The sequence below is a fragment of the Stomoxys calcitrans genome, chromosome 5 (assembly GCF_963082655.1).
Source record: "Stomoxys calcitrans chromosome 5, idStoCalc2.1, whole genome shotgun sequence".
In the NCBI taxonomy this organism is placed as follows: Eukaryota; Metazoa; Arthropoda; class Insecta; order Diptera; family Muscidae; genus Stomoxys; species Stomoxys calcitrans.
The window spans coordinates 6,904,617-6,919,514 of NC_081556.1; the positions used below are offsets into that span (position 1 = coordinate 6,904,617).

The 14,898-nt window shown below is 33.5% G+C and overlaps 1 protein-coding gene across 1 annotated transcript in view; it reads left to right on the plus strand.

The window, feature by feature from the left end:
• Positions 1 to 754: 754 nt before the first annotated feature.
• The window catches only part of LOC106095088 (putative inorganic phosphate cotransporter), a 35,657-nt gene continuing 21,513 nt past the window's right edge, over positions 755 to 14,898 (plus strand). The window contains exon 1 of the mRNA XM_013262345.2: positions 755 to 1,494. Coding sequence (XP_013117799.1) covers positions 1,437 to 1,494 — 58 coding nt within the window. The 5' untranslated portion in view covers positions 755 to 1,436. The remainder of the gene's footprint in view (positions 1,495 to 14,898) is intronic.

Consider the following 14,898-nt stretch of genomic DNA (forward strand, 5'->3'; position numbering starts at 1 on the left):
AGGAATGAAGAAGTTAGCATACCCCATCCTATGATCTAGGATCGAAAGGAAAAAAAACCAGCTCACTCACATATATTACCGAGTGCGATCCGATTCATGTTTAAACTCAATGATAAGGGTCCTCCTTTTTATAGCCGAGTCTGAACGGCTTGCCGCAGAGCGACACCTCTTTAGCGATAAGTTTTTACATGGCTAAGTACCTCATAAATGTCGTCAGCATTAAGAGGGAATAACCACTGCTGACAAATTTTTTGTGATGTTCCCGCCAGGATTCGAACCCAGGCGATCGGCATAGGTGGACATGCTAACCTCTGCGCTACGATGGTTTACTAAGTGAACCAAAAATAACCGATAGCAGTTCAAATCACATTAGGAACATCAAAATTTTATTTATGTGTCTTTGCTGTTCTACCTCCAAGCCAATTTAGGTTTATTAATAGATTTGCCCGATATCTTAGGATTAATTTTATGCATATTTGCAACTTTTCAAAAACTTGTTATTCGTTATCCACATAAATATGTCAAATTTTGTAAGTTATTAGAAGGCCCTCTTTAAAGGTCTTTGACTTTCAAGGCCCTCATAAATTCTAGCTCTGCGATTTTATGCGGTTTGTTTACTGTTGTTGTCGCGTTGTTTTTGCGCGACTGACTTGTTTGCTGGGCTCATCGTCGTCGTCGTCGTTTTAGTAGTCGTTGTTGTGTTGCCGTGTGTTTATAACTTTGTTTTTAGCGAATATATTTTATTTAAATCGCAGTTACGTTGCTCAGGTTTTATCAGAACGTTTTCAACTGTTATACGTTGAAGTACGCGCTCTTCAAAACAGCCACACCAAAACATAGCGCAAGCTAAACGGCTACCAGTGTTAAAAGACTCTGGTTGTCAAAGAACGAAAGTGACGGACAACGGTTCTAGTGTGAGGCATCGGGCTGCGCTTTGTTTCAAGTGTGGTAACAACGCGAAAAAAGGTTTTTTGGCCAACCTAAAAAGAAATCAAGAAAAAAACAAAATTCGAAATATATTGGAAAAAGCCAAAAAAAAGTGAAACCACAAGCAATACTTGTGGCTTGATCTGGTGCTTTCTGGTAACCTTTTCAAAAAAAAATTACTGCATTTCCTACTCGCAAAAACCAAACAATCAACCAACCACCTAAATTCGAAACCTCAAAAAAACGTGAGCGCTTATTTTGTGTTTATTTTCGTTTTGTTGCGATACCAACCAGAACCACATGGAAACTTGTAAATTTTAGCTACTCCCTTCAATTGGTGCATACAACAAAAAGTTCAAAGTTTGTCTTCCAAATTTCGTAACGTAAAACAAGCAAAACTGTATTAAACAAATTTCTTTAGAGGAAATTTGTTAAAAATAAAACAAATCGTAAAAGAAAACAAAATAATTAGGAGTTAACCAACGCAAAAACAAATCAATATAACGAAAATGACGTCCAAGGAACAAATTATGGCGAGTGAGGAGAAGGATTTGGACAAACCATCCGGTAAGTGGCTCAGAAATTACTACTCCTATATGAAGTATGAGACAAAAAGTAGTCATTATGTAAATTAAGGGACAATTTTTATTAAGTATGTATACCAAAAATGTTTGCTTGAAAATTTTTGTTCGAAATTTGATACGGATTGTTTAATAACCCATCTGAAAATATCTGGCGAGGTCCATCAAAATTGCTTCACAATTAGATATAGCTCCCAGCTTATGGGGTAGGTGTATGGTATTATACTGTCCACATCGCCCGACTTTTGCCTTCCCTTACTGGTTTTAAATTTGGAACTTCATTTATTCTATGAAATTGGGTTTTTTCTGGCAGCTATTAGCATTCGATTGCCAAGCTCCAAAGCATAACCCAGAAGCTCTCCGCCTTATGTCGCCTGCGTAACTTGCGCACTCACAAATAATTTGATATTTCTTCCAGCTATTACAACTTTTTTGAACAAATTTTAAAGAGTCTATACATTTCCTTTGTCTATAAGATGGTGGTGTTCAGAGCAAAAACTACCTTTTCGGTTAATTCTTTCGGTTAGAATTGGTCCCCCTCAATTGTGTCTAAAATTTATCTTCATTGATTTTGGGTGCTAAAAAAGTGCGCAGTGTTCTCGAGCTCAAAATTTTCATTTTAAATATGGAAAAATATCATCGGGTATTGCTTTCAGAAAAGAATTTTCCTCGTCGACTTTGTCGATGTCAAGAGGCCAAATTGCGCATAAATTATATTAAAATGCTTGTATGTCCCAAAAAAATCCTCCTTGTAGACTTGGAAGATGTCACGAGCCCTGGCCTTCTATTTTTGATACCAATCGAAGGCTAGAAAATCTATTTGCGCACCTTCCTGAGCGCAGAGTGTCCCCAAGCTAAAAATTTTTAAATCTATCAATGTAAAGACCGGGTGGGCGACGTTTGATTAAAAAAAAATAATGAATGATTGTTATGGAATGTCCTTTAGTACATATTTAACAACCTTTGGCCTATTAAGAATTCCACAATATCTTCTTTTTCCCAAAATACTAGTTTCGCCATGCCTCAGCTCATAATCAGCATTTTGAATGTGCTTTTTTGCTGCTGCCAAAATCCCCTAAATTGGTAGGTGATTTGTATTTTTGGCAAAAAACACGAAAATTATTCAATTTGTTATACATAAGGGTTTTTTGTAAAAAGCACGTAAAATGATAAAGTATGCAAATTTCTCTGGAAGACATGTGCATAACTTTTAACAAAAAAAAAAGGTTGCATATGAAAATTTCCTTTGAAGACGTAATACCAACAGTGGCAGCCATATTTCATAACTTTGGGAAGCAATATTTTTGAATATGAGACTTAAAGTGGGGGATTATTAACAATCAATGATATTTTGACTCCGAAAAAAATGTTGCCTTTTAATACAACACCTAGGGTTATGGATATATTTTACTATCATCTAAGATAAAATGTGAACTAAAAACTGTTTTTCATTTGCTTCTTTTTCGAGACGATTAATGATCGAAGATTTTTCTAGCAATGGAAAAGGAAAACCAGAGATCACAACACACCACCCACTGTGGGACAAGTTTTGTCCTGGTTCACTCTTTCACCAAAGAAAATTTTGTCTAAAAAAGTTATATATTCCTACTATTCAAGAAAAAAATTCTTAACCAAATAAAAAGGTGGAAAATTGGTCAGTTTTACATTTTTTTCTTTTTAGTACTTTCACCTGCTTTAAAATTTTGTAATTTATGTTAATTATATTTAAAATGCTTCCTTATTGGTTTATGTCCCTCTTCTCCTTGTTCCACTCAATTGGCTTGCAATAAATTTCTTTATTTGCCGATTCTTTTTTTTCATACAATTTTGTCAAGTGATAAATTTGTGTATTTACTGTATTTAAATTGTCTTGACGCTTACGCCAATGAGACATATTATTGTTGTTATCATACTTTTCTTTCGCTTAATTGGGCTTAAGAATATGCGACAAATGGGTTTCTGTTTGTGTGGATCATGTAATTGTTGCTTCTTCTATACAAATTACAAAGAATGCGGAATTTTTGAGTGATTTTTTTTATTATCTTATAGAATTTTCTATAGGTCTCTTGTAAATTAGGCATGGCTTTTTTGCATGATTTACATAACGTTAAGTCAGTAAGAAAATTAAATTGTAAGAGAAGCTCTATCGTTTTAGATTTATTACTTAAAAGCCATAAAACGTCAAGCTTAACAAAAAGTAAATAATTTTTTGCTTAATTTTAAAGACTTTTTGAACTAAATTTAAAGAATACCATGTTGCAATTTTTTTCCTTAAAACTTCTTCCAAAAGAGGTATCGCTTTGCCACATGCCGTTCGTTTACGACTAAAAAAATAGATCTCTTATCATTGAAATTTAAACTTGAATCGGACAGCCCTCATTGATATGTAAGATGTATACCCCATGTTCTTTAATGGAATGTTCGTGGGAAAATTTTGCAAAATTGGTTAATATTTCTAAGAAAAATTTACTTGGTAAAAGATATTGTGCTTGATTTTAAGGAGTTCATCAAGGATAGTGTAGGAGTACCTCTACTTTGGGCCTACAGACAAAAGTCTTCTATTGAAGCTCAAAATATTGTTGAAACTTATGCATACAAAAGATTTGATTTTTCCATGGGAGATTTTGAGTTTAAACTTTACCGGCCCATCGCTGTGCTGCAGGTCAATATTGGCTATGCACAAAAAACACTTGCAGTGACGTTCAATGAATGTTCAGAAAGATTTTGGCAATGTTGATGAGTTTGTTGTTCTTAGCATTGAAGATTAGTTTGTATTGGAATGGTGGAAAGTAAGGCTTTCTTCTCTCTTAGTACGCTAAGGAGTGTTAGAGGACCTATGTAGGTTTGCTTCCATAATTTTTTAAACATACTAAATTACTGATTTTGACAGAGAGTGTACTCATTTTGTTGTTGTTGGGCAACTGCTTCCACCTGTTAAATTTATCTTGACACATTGTGACATCCTTAATATTTAAAAGGGCTTTTCACTTTCTGTCTCTGGATTTAGCCATGTCTGGATTTAATTGACGTTTAGAACGTTTTCTCTAAAAATTTGCTTTCGACTTGTTACCCTTGTTTCCAGTAACTCTTATTTTGACAGATGTGTCGGCAAATCCCCAGCTGTTTATAGGAGCTGACTAACCCTTTTACATTTAAAAACTTCATTTGTCATAGAAAGACATGTTTTTGTATATGATGTCATATTTCCGTATTGGAAAATTACATATTAACCAAAAAAATTGTTTTGTTGTACATTAACTAAATAATTACAATAATTCGACATAATAACTGAATTGTAATTAGAGTAAGTCCATTAAATAGAAAATAATAGATGTTTACCCCATTTAAAACTAGGATTTGTGAGTAATCATCTACATTTAAATAGCCATGGCGTTTAATTATGGAAAATACTGGAGCTCCATTAACAAAATCCCCGTTTGAAAGAAGGTTGTATAGCCATTGAAGCAAAATTGCAAATTTTGCCCATGAACATTCCACTAAGGAACAGGGGTAAACTAGCTATTGAAGAAACAAATGTTTGTCAAACTTTTTGGACCATTTAACAAAATTCCCGGTAGATAATACCTCAATGAATTAGAGTATTTTATGTATACTGTAGTATTTTGCTTGCTGCATTTTATCCGTGAAACGTAATCACTATTTATAATTGTTGCCATACAAAAATCAAGCATGGCCTTTATTTAATATCAATTCTTGGCTAAATGATGATACTATTTTAATTTATTACTTATAATTAATGCAATATTATCACTTGTCTATTCTACCAAACGTGAAACCAGCTAAGATAATGTACAGCAGCTAACACAAATAAGCTTAATCATTTGATTTAGTACCTAGCTCATACCTATAAATTGCACAATATTTATAGATGTTGTATATATAGAAATTCTTAACTAAATTTGAATAAAAATCGCAGTATTTCATATTAAAGACAGAAATAAACTGGCGTTCAAATTGTATAACCTATTTACGAGTAGAAACAATCGAAACCAGATGAGAAGAAGATATAAAATATAGAAAAAAATATAAACAAGATCCAAATTGCTGTTGGGGATTAGAGACCCAGTGATTCCTCTTCGAATTTGCAATCCAGGGTTGCAATTGTTTCTTCGAAATTCGAAGATAAGAAAGAATTACAGCAATTTCGAACTCACATTGATTTTTTCAAATTTTTGTACAGTAAAATAGCGATTTTGAGTTTTTTTCTTGAACTTAATCATTGGGGACTGGGTCAAATAGTATTTTTGTGCAAATGTCAAGCTTATTGGTGTTGGTAGTTTTTTTTTTTCTTTAAAGTAAGCAGCTCTCCCGAAAAAAAATCAAATTTACAACCAAAAGAAAATAAATAAAAGAAAGAAAGATGCACATATTGGTAGCTTCCAACTGCCGAAAACCTAAATACGAACATTACGCCATAGTATCCGTTTCCTTTACGGGAAAGGAAATAATGCATATTTAGAAAATACAAAAGAAGCTAACTGCATGCTATTGAGAGCAGAATTGTGCTTGAGGCATGTTCATATTCTTTTTATATATATAATTTATCTATGTCCATGATGTAGACTCCCTTTACTAGTTTAACTTGTAATTTCTAAAACACAAATCTTTTAAAATTAATGTTGTTTTGTTTGTTTTGAAGTATAACGATCAGCAACAAATCTTGAATATTACCCTTAAATAACCTCAAAATATCTATAAAAGCTTGACTAACTTAAAGTACTAAAAAGAGGCATGCCTAATTCAAACAAAAGCTTAAAATAACTGTCGTTAGTGCTTACCCCTCCCATTGCCTACATATTTACAGATAACTTAATTGCTCCAATAATTGCACTGTGAAAAACCTCCTTGAATAATTATAGCTGAATGGTAATTAAGCGAAATATAACAAATATTCTTGATTTTTGTTATTCCGTCGAAGTTATCATGTCTCAGAAACTTTCTGAACCACCCTCCATTTGTGGCCTTTATTTCCTCAACTGCCAAATAGAGCATTGCCTTACAAACAAGCAAAAAATAACCATAAAAGTTTCGATGCAATTTCGTACTTAAAAAAATTAAATTCCAAGAAAAACTTCATTTCAGCAAACAAAATATATCAACTTAAAATTCAACTCAGGTTTGTCAATATAGCGCTGCTGTCAAAAGTCGAACGCTGAACAAGGTTAATAGTCTACCAAAAATTTAACGCAATACAAAAAATGATTTAATTATTGTAGGCAAATATACAAATAACTAAATACCAGGCACCAATACTTTGGGCTGGGGGAAAATTATTCGGCAAAACAAAACAAAATTAACTCACCATATAAAAGTTAAAATTTTTTGATAATTGTTTACGCATCACACGCTGCTAACAAAACTCAAAATTCACAAGCTGCTGCTATGATTTATATATAAATCCATAATTTATTTATAAACTCGTGACAATGTAAACTAACCAGAGACTGAGACTCTTAGTGTTTGATTTTTTTCTAGCTTAATTGTAGAGCATATAAGCACTCTGTTTACTATGATGAAATCGGATCTTTGTATGTTCTTAGCATAACAAATAACTTCCGTTAATTTAACTTGCCAATTTATGTTAGTTTTGAGTATTTTTTTTTTGTCCATTGAACAATTGCTAAAGATGGTTACTTTTGAATTTCCCCCTGTGCGATTTTCTCATAACGCATCATCATCATCATCACCATCACTATCAAAAGCCTGACAAATTTAAGTTAATTTAAATTTGATTTCATCTTTTCTTCAAGTGATTAGTTAAGCTAAATATTTAACTAGAATTTAGTGTCTGTATGATTTTGGATGCCTACAGTTTAACTTTACTTGACTAACGGAGAAATGACGCAGTTTTTCTTTATCAACCATGATACACACGCAAGTCAACACTCAAAGAGAATTTAAATGGTGAATTAAGTTGAATTAAATTTTTGAATGTTGGCATATATGGAATTTGTTTACCCAAACAATTTTTGCATTAAAATATTTCTATTAAATATATATGAATATTTTCTTTTATTTTCGCTATTATTTGTGTTTACCCATTGCGGTGCGTTTTGTATTGAGAATGAGAGACTTCTGCTGGGGAAAAAGACCTTCAGCAGATTTTTGTAAGCTCTCATTTACAAAACTCTCCAAATGTTTTTCCCTCTCACACTCTCTCTCCATATTTTTCTTTGTGGAAACCGAACGACTTTTCGTAAAAGTTTGTTCACAAAAGTTGTTGAGTACCCTATCACTTTAATTGCTGATTGCTGCATAATGTTGCCATATCTTTTAAATTACCTTAAAGTATACCTTAACAGGAGGTTTAACGCCACCATAAAGTAATGTTCCAGTTACCTTACCCAAACTTTATTTTTTCCACCTGAAACCCGCCCTTAATCCTAGTACTGCTGACTTCGAACAGTTGTCAAAACGCATTATAAAAAAAACTTGTGAAATGACTACGAAATGTTTCCAAATAAGCAGTACTAAGTTCGTTTTATAAAATGATTTCAACATGTTGCTAGCAACATTGTCAAATTTCGTAGATTTTAAATGTACACGTCTATTAAAAACCCAAGTACTGACTTTGATTTTGCCGAAAATATCAATTAACTACTTGTGAAGTCTCACAATCCTTCCAACAGTGTTGCTAATTTGTTTAGCTGTAATTAAACTTTTTTATTTGGTGTGTAAAGCGTTGTTTTGGTCCCTGACTCCCTCAGATAGAAGGCAGACCTCAACGCCACGACCACTACATAAAAGTGTAAAGGTCTGGCGTCGCGTTAAGTGCCACAGCAAGCGCCCATAGGTGGGGATTAGCCCCTGTCCAAGATCCCAAATCCTGGCTATTAACTTATGCCAGGATAAGAGCGCACTCGGCCTCCGTTTAACTCTCTCCTCAACGTTCATTCTCCGGTTATATTTATGGTCAAAAATTATGCCCAGCCTCCCGAGAGAGCAGCAGCTCACTCCTTCCAGGACCTGTCCTCTGAATTCCTCATAATTTCTCCTTCTGGTGAACAACACCAACTCTGCCTTTCTGTGTTTTATACCTCTGGTTTGCCGCGGGAGGTCAATTTCTTCAGGTGCAATGTAGTCTCCAAGGGCTACATTCACTTGGAAGTATCCATTAAAATCTCAACCATTAAATCCTTTATATTTCTCAATTAAAAATATGCAAATTTTCAGAAAAATTAGTTTTTACTTTGGTTGGCAGACATATGGTAACAATGATATCAACATACAACTGTTTTCTACCAGAACAACGCTTTTCACATGCGTTAAAAAAATGTAAATACAATTAAACAAATTAGCAACACTGTTGGAAACATTGTGAGATTTCACAAAATTGAATTGATGTTTAGCAACATTTTCCGCACAATCGAAGTTAGTACTGGCTTTGAGGATGGATGTTTTAGTATTTGCGGATTTAACTACATCGCATTTATTCATTCACATCAGTTTTAGTGGAACGACCTCAAACGGAATTTAGTAATTTCAAACTAAGAGCAGTATATAATTTTATCTGACTTAAATTTTAAGATGCTTGTGCTACATTTGAATAAGTGATGTGACCATCTCAAATAATCACAAACACTTGAACGTGCATAACTGCACAAAATATTTATCACTTGAAATAAATCATAGAACGTTGCTTCCTTCACTGCCGCTTTAAGACTGCACACATCACATCAAAGCACAAAAGCACATCGTTGTTATTCAACAGCCATATGACCGTTAAGCCAAATTTAAAAGCAAAATGTTGTTGATATGCCTTTTAAGCAAAGCCATATATAACATTTTTAGGAAGAAGTTATAAAAATGTTTTTTTTTTGTTCTCTACTTTTCGAATGAATAATGAGCTCGCAAATCAGTATAAAATTAGATTACTTTGTTGTATTTATTTAAACTATGGACTTGGAATGTTGTCGTTTAAATAAAGTTGTTTTGGCTTTAGTGCAACTAATTTATATTTTGCAATAACTTATTAGCGTTTGTTAAGTGTCAGAGATATTTCCAAGAACTATTTAAATTATCTAAATTCGTATTGCGAACAATTTTTTGCAGGTTTTTTGTTTGCTTCGTAAATAGGGTAAATGAACTTTATCAAAAAGGAATGAACAAAAAAACATCTTCATAGAAATAGAATTAAAACAAATTTTGACTGTAACCAGTTTGAAGATAATAAATGCACATTCCCATTTAAATATATATTTATTTAAAAAAGAATATGACAAAACTTGAATTATTCCAAGAAATCATTTAGATTTCCAAAAAAAACTCATTGTCTAATATATGAATAGATTAGCTATCTAAAATGTAAGCATCACAACAATGTCTAAAACATATGACATAACAAAATTAAACTAACGGTGCTAGGGTGCGTGAGTGTAGAAAATATAAGACCACATATTCTATGGTGAACTCTCTAGGTGGCATGCCCTTGAGAGGGAGAGAGTTGTGTAATATCGGAACTCTGGTGAACTTTCAAAAAAAATTATGCTGACGCAGCGGCATGTCGCTACAATTTTTCTGATAGAACTCAGTACCGTATCACTTCTACGGAATGTGTTCGGATTTTCTTCGTCACCATTTTTTATACCCTCCACCATAGGATGGCGGTATACTAATTTCGTCATTCTGTTTGTAACTACTCGAAATATTCGTCTGAGACCCCATAAAGTATATATATTCTTGATCGTCATGACATTTTATGTCGATCTAGCCATATCCGACCGTCTGCCCGTCAAAAGCACGCTTACTTTCGAAGGAGTAAAGCTAGCCGCTGGAAATTTTGCAAAAATATTTTTATTAGTGTAGGTCGGTTGGGATTGTAAAAGAGCCAAATCGGTTCATGTTGATATAGCTGCCATATAAACCGATCTCGAGTCTTAAATTCTTGAGCCACTAGAGGGCGCAATTCTTATCCGAATTACCTCAAATTTTACACGACGTGTTTGGTTATGATTTCCAACAACTGTGCTAAGTATGGTTTTAATCGATCCATAACCTGATATAGCTGTCATATAAACCGGACTGGGGTCTTGACATCTTGAGCTTATAGAAGACACAATTCCTATCCGATTTGGCTGAAATTTTTTACGACGTGTTTCGCTGTGATTTCCAACAACTATGCTAAGTATGGTTCAAATCGGTCCATAACCTGATATAGCTGCCATATAAATCCATTTTGAATCTTGACTTCTTGAGCCATTAGAGCGCGCAATTCTTATCCGATTTGGATGATATTTTGCATGACGTGTTTTGTCATGATTTCAAACAACTGTGCCAAATATGGTTCAAATTAGTCTATAACCTCATATAGCTGCCATATAAACCGATCTGGGATCTTGACTTCTTGAGCATCTAGAGGTCGCAATTATTATCCGATTTGTCTGAATTTTGTGCGACGAATCCTCTCATGACCATCAACATACATTTGTTTGGTCTGATTTTCATTTTTTATGGTCTGAATTGTTCTATAGCCTGATACAGCTCTCATATAAACCGATCTCTCTATTTTACTTCTTGAGCCCCCAGTCAAAGGGCGCAATTCATATTCAAATTGCCTGAAATTTTACACAGGTCTCCAACATATAATTTAATTGTGGTTCGAATCGGACCATATCTTGATATCGCTCTAATAGCAGAGCAAGTCTTTTTTTTATCCTTTTCTTGCCTAAGAAGAGATGCTGAACTCGTTTTGATAATTGTTTGGGCGAAGAGTCTATGTCAGTATTGGGCTTAAGGATTAATGTGAAAATATTCAATAATTGAGAGTGAGAGAGAGTATAGCATAAGTAACGCATGATAATTTGACGTTTGAGAGAGTAAAACATATCATATAGCTTATATTAAAAGTATAAAGATAGTAATAAAAAATAATCCAAAAGAGCTAAATCATTATTAAATTTTCCACCAATATGCGATGTGCAGGACTTTTTGAAATGCCTGTGACCTTAGTTAGCTCACTAACTTTCATTCGACGGTCATCCTAAAACACTTTGTAGATTTCTTTTAACCATTTATTTATTTTTTTATTTTACTACTTTTGGGACCTTTCTCGTTGCCATAAGATTATTAAAAAAGAATATGGCCTATGTTTAAAGTATGCCAGGATTCACTGAATAAGGTTAAGCCAAGCGACCAGCCGACATACAATGTTTTTAATTTTTGGTAGAACTTACCATTGAGGATGTCAATTTGTTCTCTTTTTACATTCCTTCTTTGTTTACGTTTTCTACTCTTTGATGACATGTTCAATCGGCAGATTTGACATCCTTAATGGTGTTCATGGGGCCTTTCCACTTTATGTTTTCGCAAGTGACCTAACCTTCTATTAGTAAATCCTGGAAGTATACCCAAAGTTTATAGTATGGTATATGGTAAAGTCAGGATTCACTGAATTAGGTTAAGCCAAGCGATCAGCCAACATACATAATATACCCTTTTCTTTATTCATACCACCATAAATGTTTGGTTTTCTTACTTCAAAAACTATTGGATTACAAGTTTAAATGCCGGAAACCACATGAAAAAATAAATATTGAAAAATGTTTAACTTTGTTGACAAAAAAGAAGAAAAAAAATGCTAAAACGATTTTAATCGGGATATTTTTGGACATATTTTTTGGCAAAGGTTTAAGGTGTGCTTGAGTTAATTGTGCTAAAAGTCCCAAATGGAACCAAGTGTTTATTTTTTTCAAGTTATTATTAATATTTGTTTATTTATTTTTCGCTAAAACCCAGAAAATTTGCACTTTTGGGCTTTTAATTGTTTGTTTTTATTTTTATTATTGTTTTGTTTTCTTCGTTTTTGTGGCAAAATATCACTATGACCTTTTTTGGTGTTTGAAACGCATATGATGACTAATGCTCTTGTCTTGATTTCTATACCCTTTTTGAGCTACGATTCTTCTCCAAATCGATTGTTTATTTTAACATATTTCATGGGAATTTCGTTTTAACGTTATGCATTTAGCCACATACGAAATATAACACCTTACCCAAAACCGGTTGCCGGCAAAACAGATACCTTGTGTCTTTGGCTTTGGACAACAGCAAATTGGACAACGTATGGGGCAAACTGAATATTTATTTTGTAAATAAATGCATATTAATTGAAAGTAAACATTCTATAAATACAAAGCCCAAGCTGATTTTTGGCTAAGCAACAATAATAATCAACTTTTTTTTTGTTCAAGAAAGGGGAAAAACATTTTATTTAGATGCGTATCATTTTGTCCTAATTTAATATATTAGGAAAGAAATGTTTATAATTGTTTTGCATATAAAATATAAATCGTATATAGTAAAGCTTTTGGAAAAAAATTCCCTTTACCTTGCAGGTATTACGACTTAACAAACATACTGGTCATAGCAGCTTGTTTACAAATAAAATAAGTTTATTGAATCGTTTCATTATTAACTTATTTAATAAGGTCATTGTACCTTTCAGGAAATAAATTCGTTTTCAACTGGTGGCTGTGATTATAGATTGAACTCCTTTTTAAATTAACGCCCCTGCCGTTATTGAATTAAAAAAGAAGGGAATTATAATCTTACAGATAATAAAGGAGATGAAGAGATTTCTCTGCTAAACTTATACCTCATTTTATTTTATTTTTTTTTTTTATTTTATGGAGATATCTGTGAATACAGATCGACCAAAATAGCTTAGAAGAAATTTTGTCCCAAAACAGTTTTACAGCAGCAGTAGCTGTTTGGGTGGATGTACACTAGGGTGGGGCGATTTGAACATCTTAAGGGGCTCTTCGCGTTTCTGATTCTTGGGATTGTACTGAGCAAAAAGTTCATACGTCTACGGTGAAAATCGAGCCTACAGATTTAGACTTGCAGTTTTTTCTTAGACTTTTGTCACGTTTTTTATACCCTACACCACCACTGTGGCACAGGGTATTATAAGTTTGTGCATTTGTTTGCAACGCTAACAAGGAGAAGAGCTAGACCCATTGATAAGTTTACTGATAGACTCAGAATCACTTTCTGATTCGATTTAGTGAGTCCATTTATTCTCGTAATCATAGTGCAGGTCGTATTTTCATCAGGAAATTTTGCACATGTCACTTTTTTGGCCCAAGGACGAACTCTATTGATTTTGGTAAAAATCGTTTTCGATTTAGATATAGCTCCCATAAATATGTATCACTGGATTTCTACTTAAATGACCGTAGTAACAACAAATTTCGACCCATCTGCATAAAATGTGGTACGCATTGTTTAGTTACTCATCTAAACATATACATATGCCAAATTTCCTTAATTATTTACACTTATAAGGCCGCAATAAAAAAAAAATTATCCGATCTGCACAAAGTTCTTAAGATCTTTACTCGTTTTTTCACGATTACTTTTTTTAAAACATTACGAAAAAAACAATTATAACATAATAATTTCATTAAAATTTTGCCATAAGTAATGAAGGAATGTCCTACTGAATGAAATCAGCAAGTCTTTCTGATTAAAATCTATTATCTAACAAAACTAATCAGCGAAAAATATCGCGAAAAGCGAATATTGGACCAGCCTTAATTTATCAATACAATATCTAGCCGTGTCCGTCCGTCTGTCGAAATCATGATAGCGGTCGAACCAATAAAGAAATCAGTTTGAAATTTTGCACAGATACTTGTGGTTGATGTAGGCCATTAGGGATGGCAAATGGGCCATATCAGTTCAAACTTGCATATAGCTCCCATCTAAACCGATCACCCAATTAACAATGCCAATTTAACGCCGCAATGGGTATCCGATTTGGCTGAAATTTTGGACGGAGTGTTTTGCTTGACTTCCAACATCAAGTCATAAAAATCAGTGTATGACCTGATATAGCTGTCATATAAACCGAACTCCAAATTCGACACCTTGAGCCCCTGGAAGCCACAATTGTTATCCGATTTTGCTGAAATTTTGCTTAAAGTATTCTGTTATGACTTCCAACATGCATGGTAAGTGTTGTCTAAATTGGCCAATAATCTGATATAGCTTCCATATAAACCCATCTTCTGATTAGTCTTCTACGGTCCCTGGAAGCTCAAATTTTTTTCTGATTTGGCAGAAATTTGGTAGGTAAAGTACACATATTCCCTTCAACTTAATTCATTTGTGGAAATTTTTAGCAGAATCCATGGAGTTGGGTTCCCAAGCTACGGCCCGGCCGAACTTACCACAATTTTACTTGTTTTTCATTAGAACATAATTAACGGAAGCTTATTTGATTGCTTCTTCTTTATAGATAGTAAACTTTGCTACAAAAAATTCCATTGCACACATTTTCCAAACATGTGTTTGACATGTGTTCAATGTTTGTCAAACTACCTGACGTCTTTGAGCTAAATTGTGGCGCCAAAAGCATGTTTGCTCT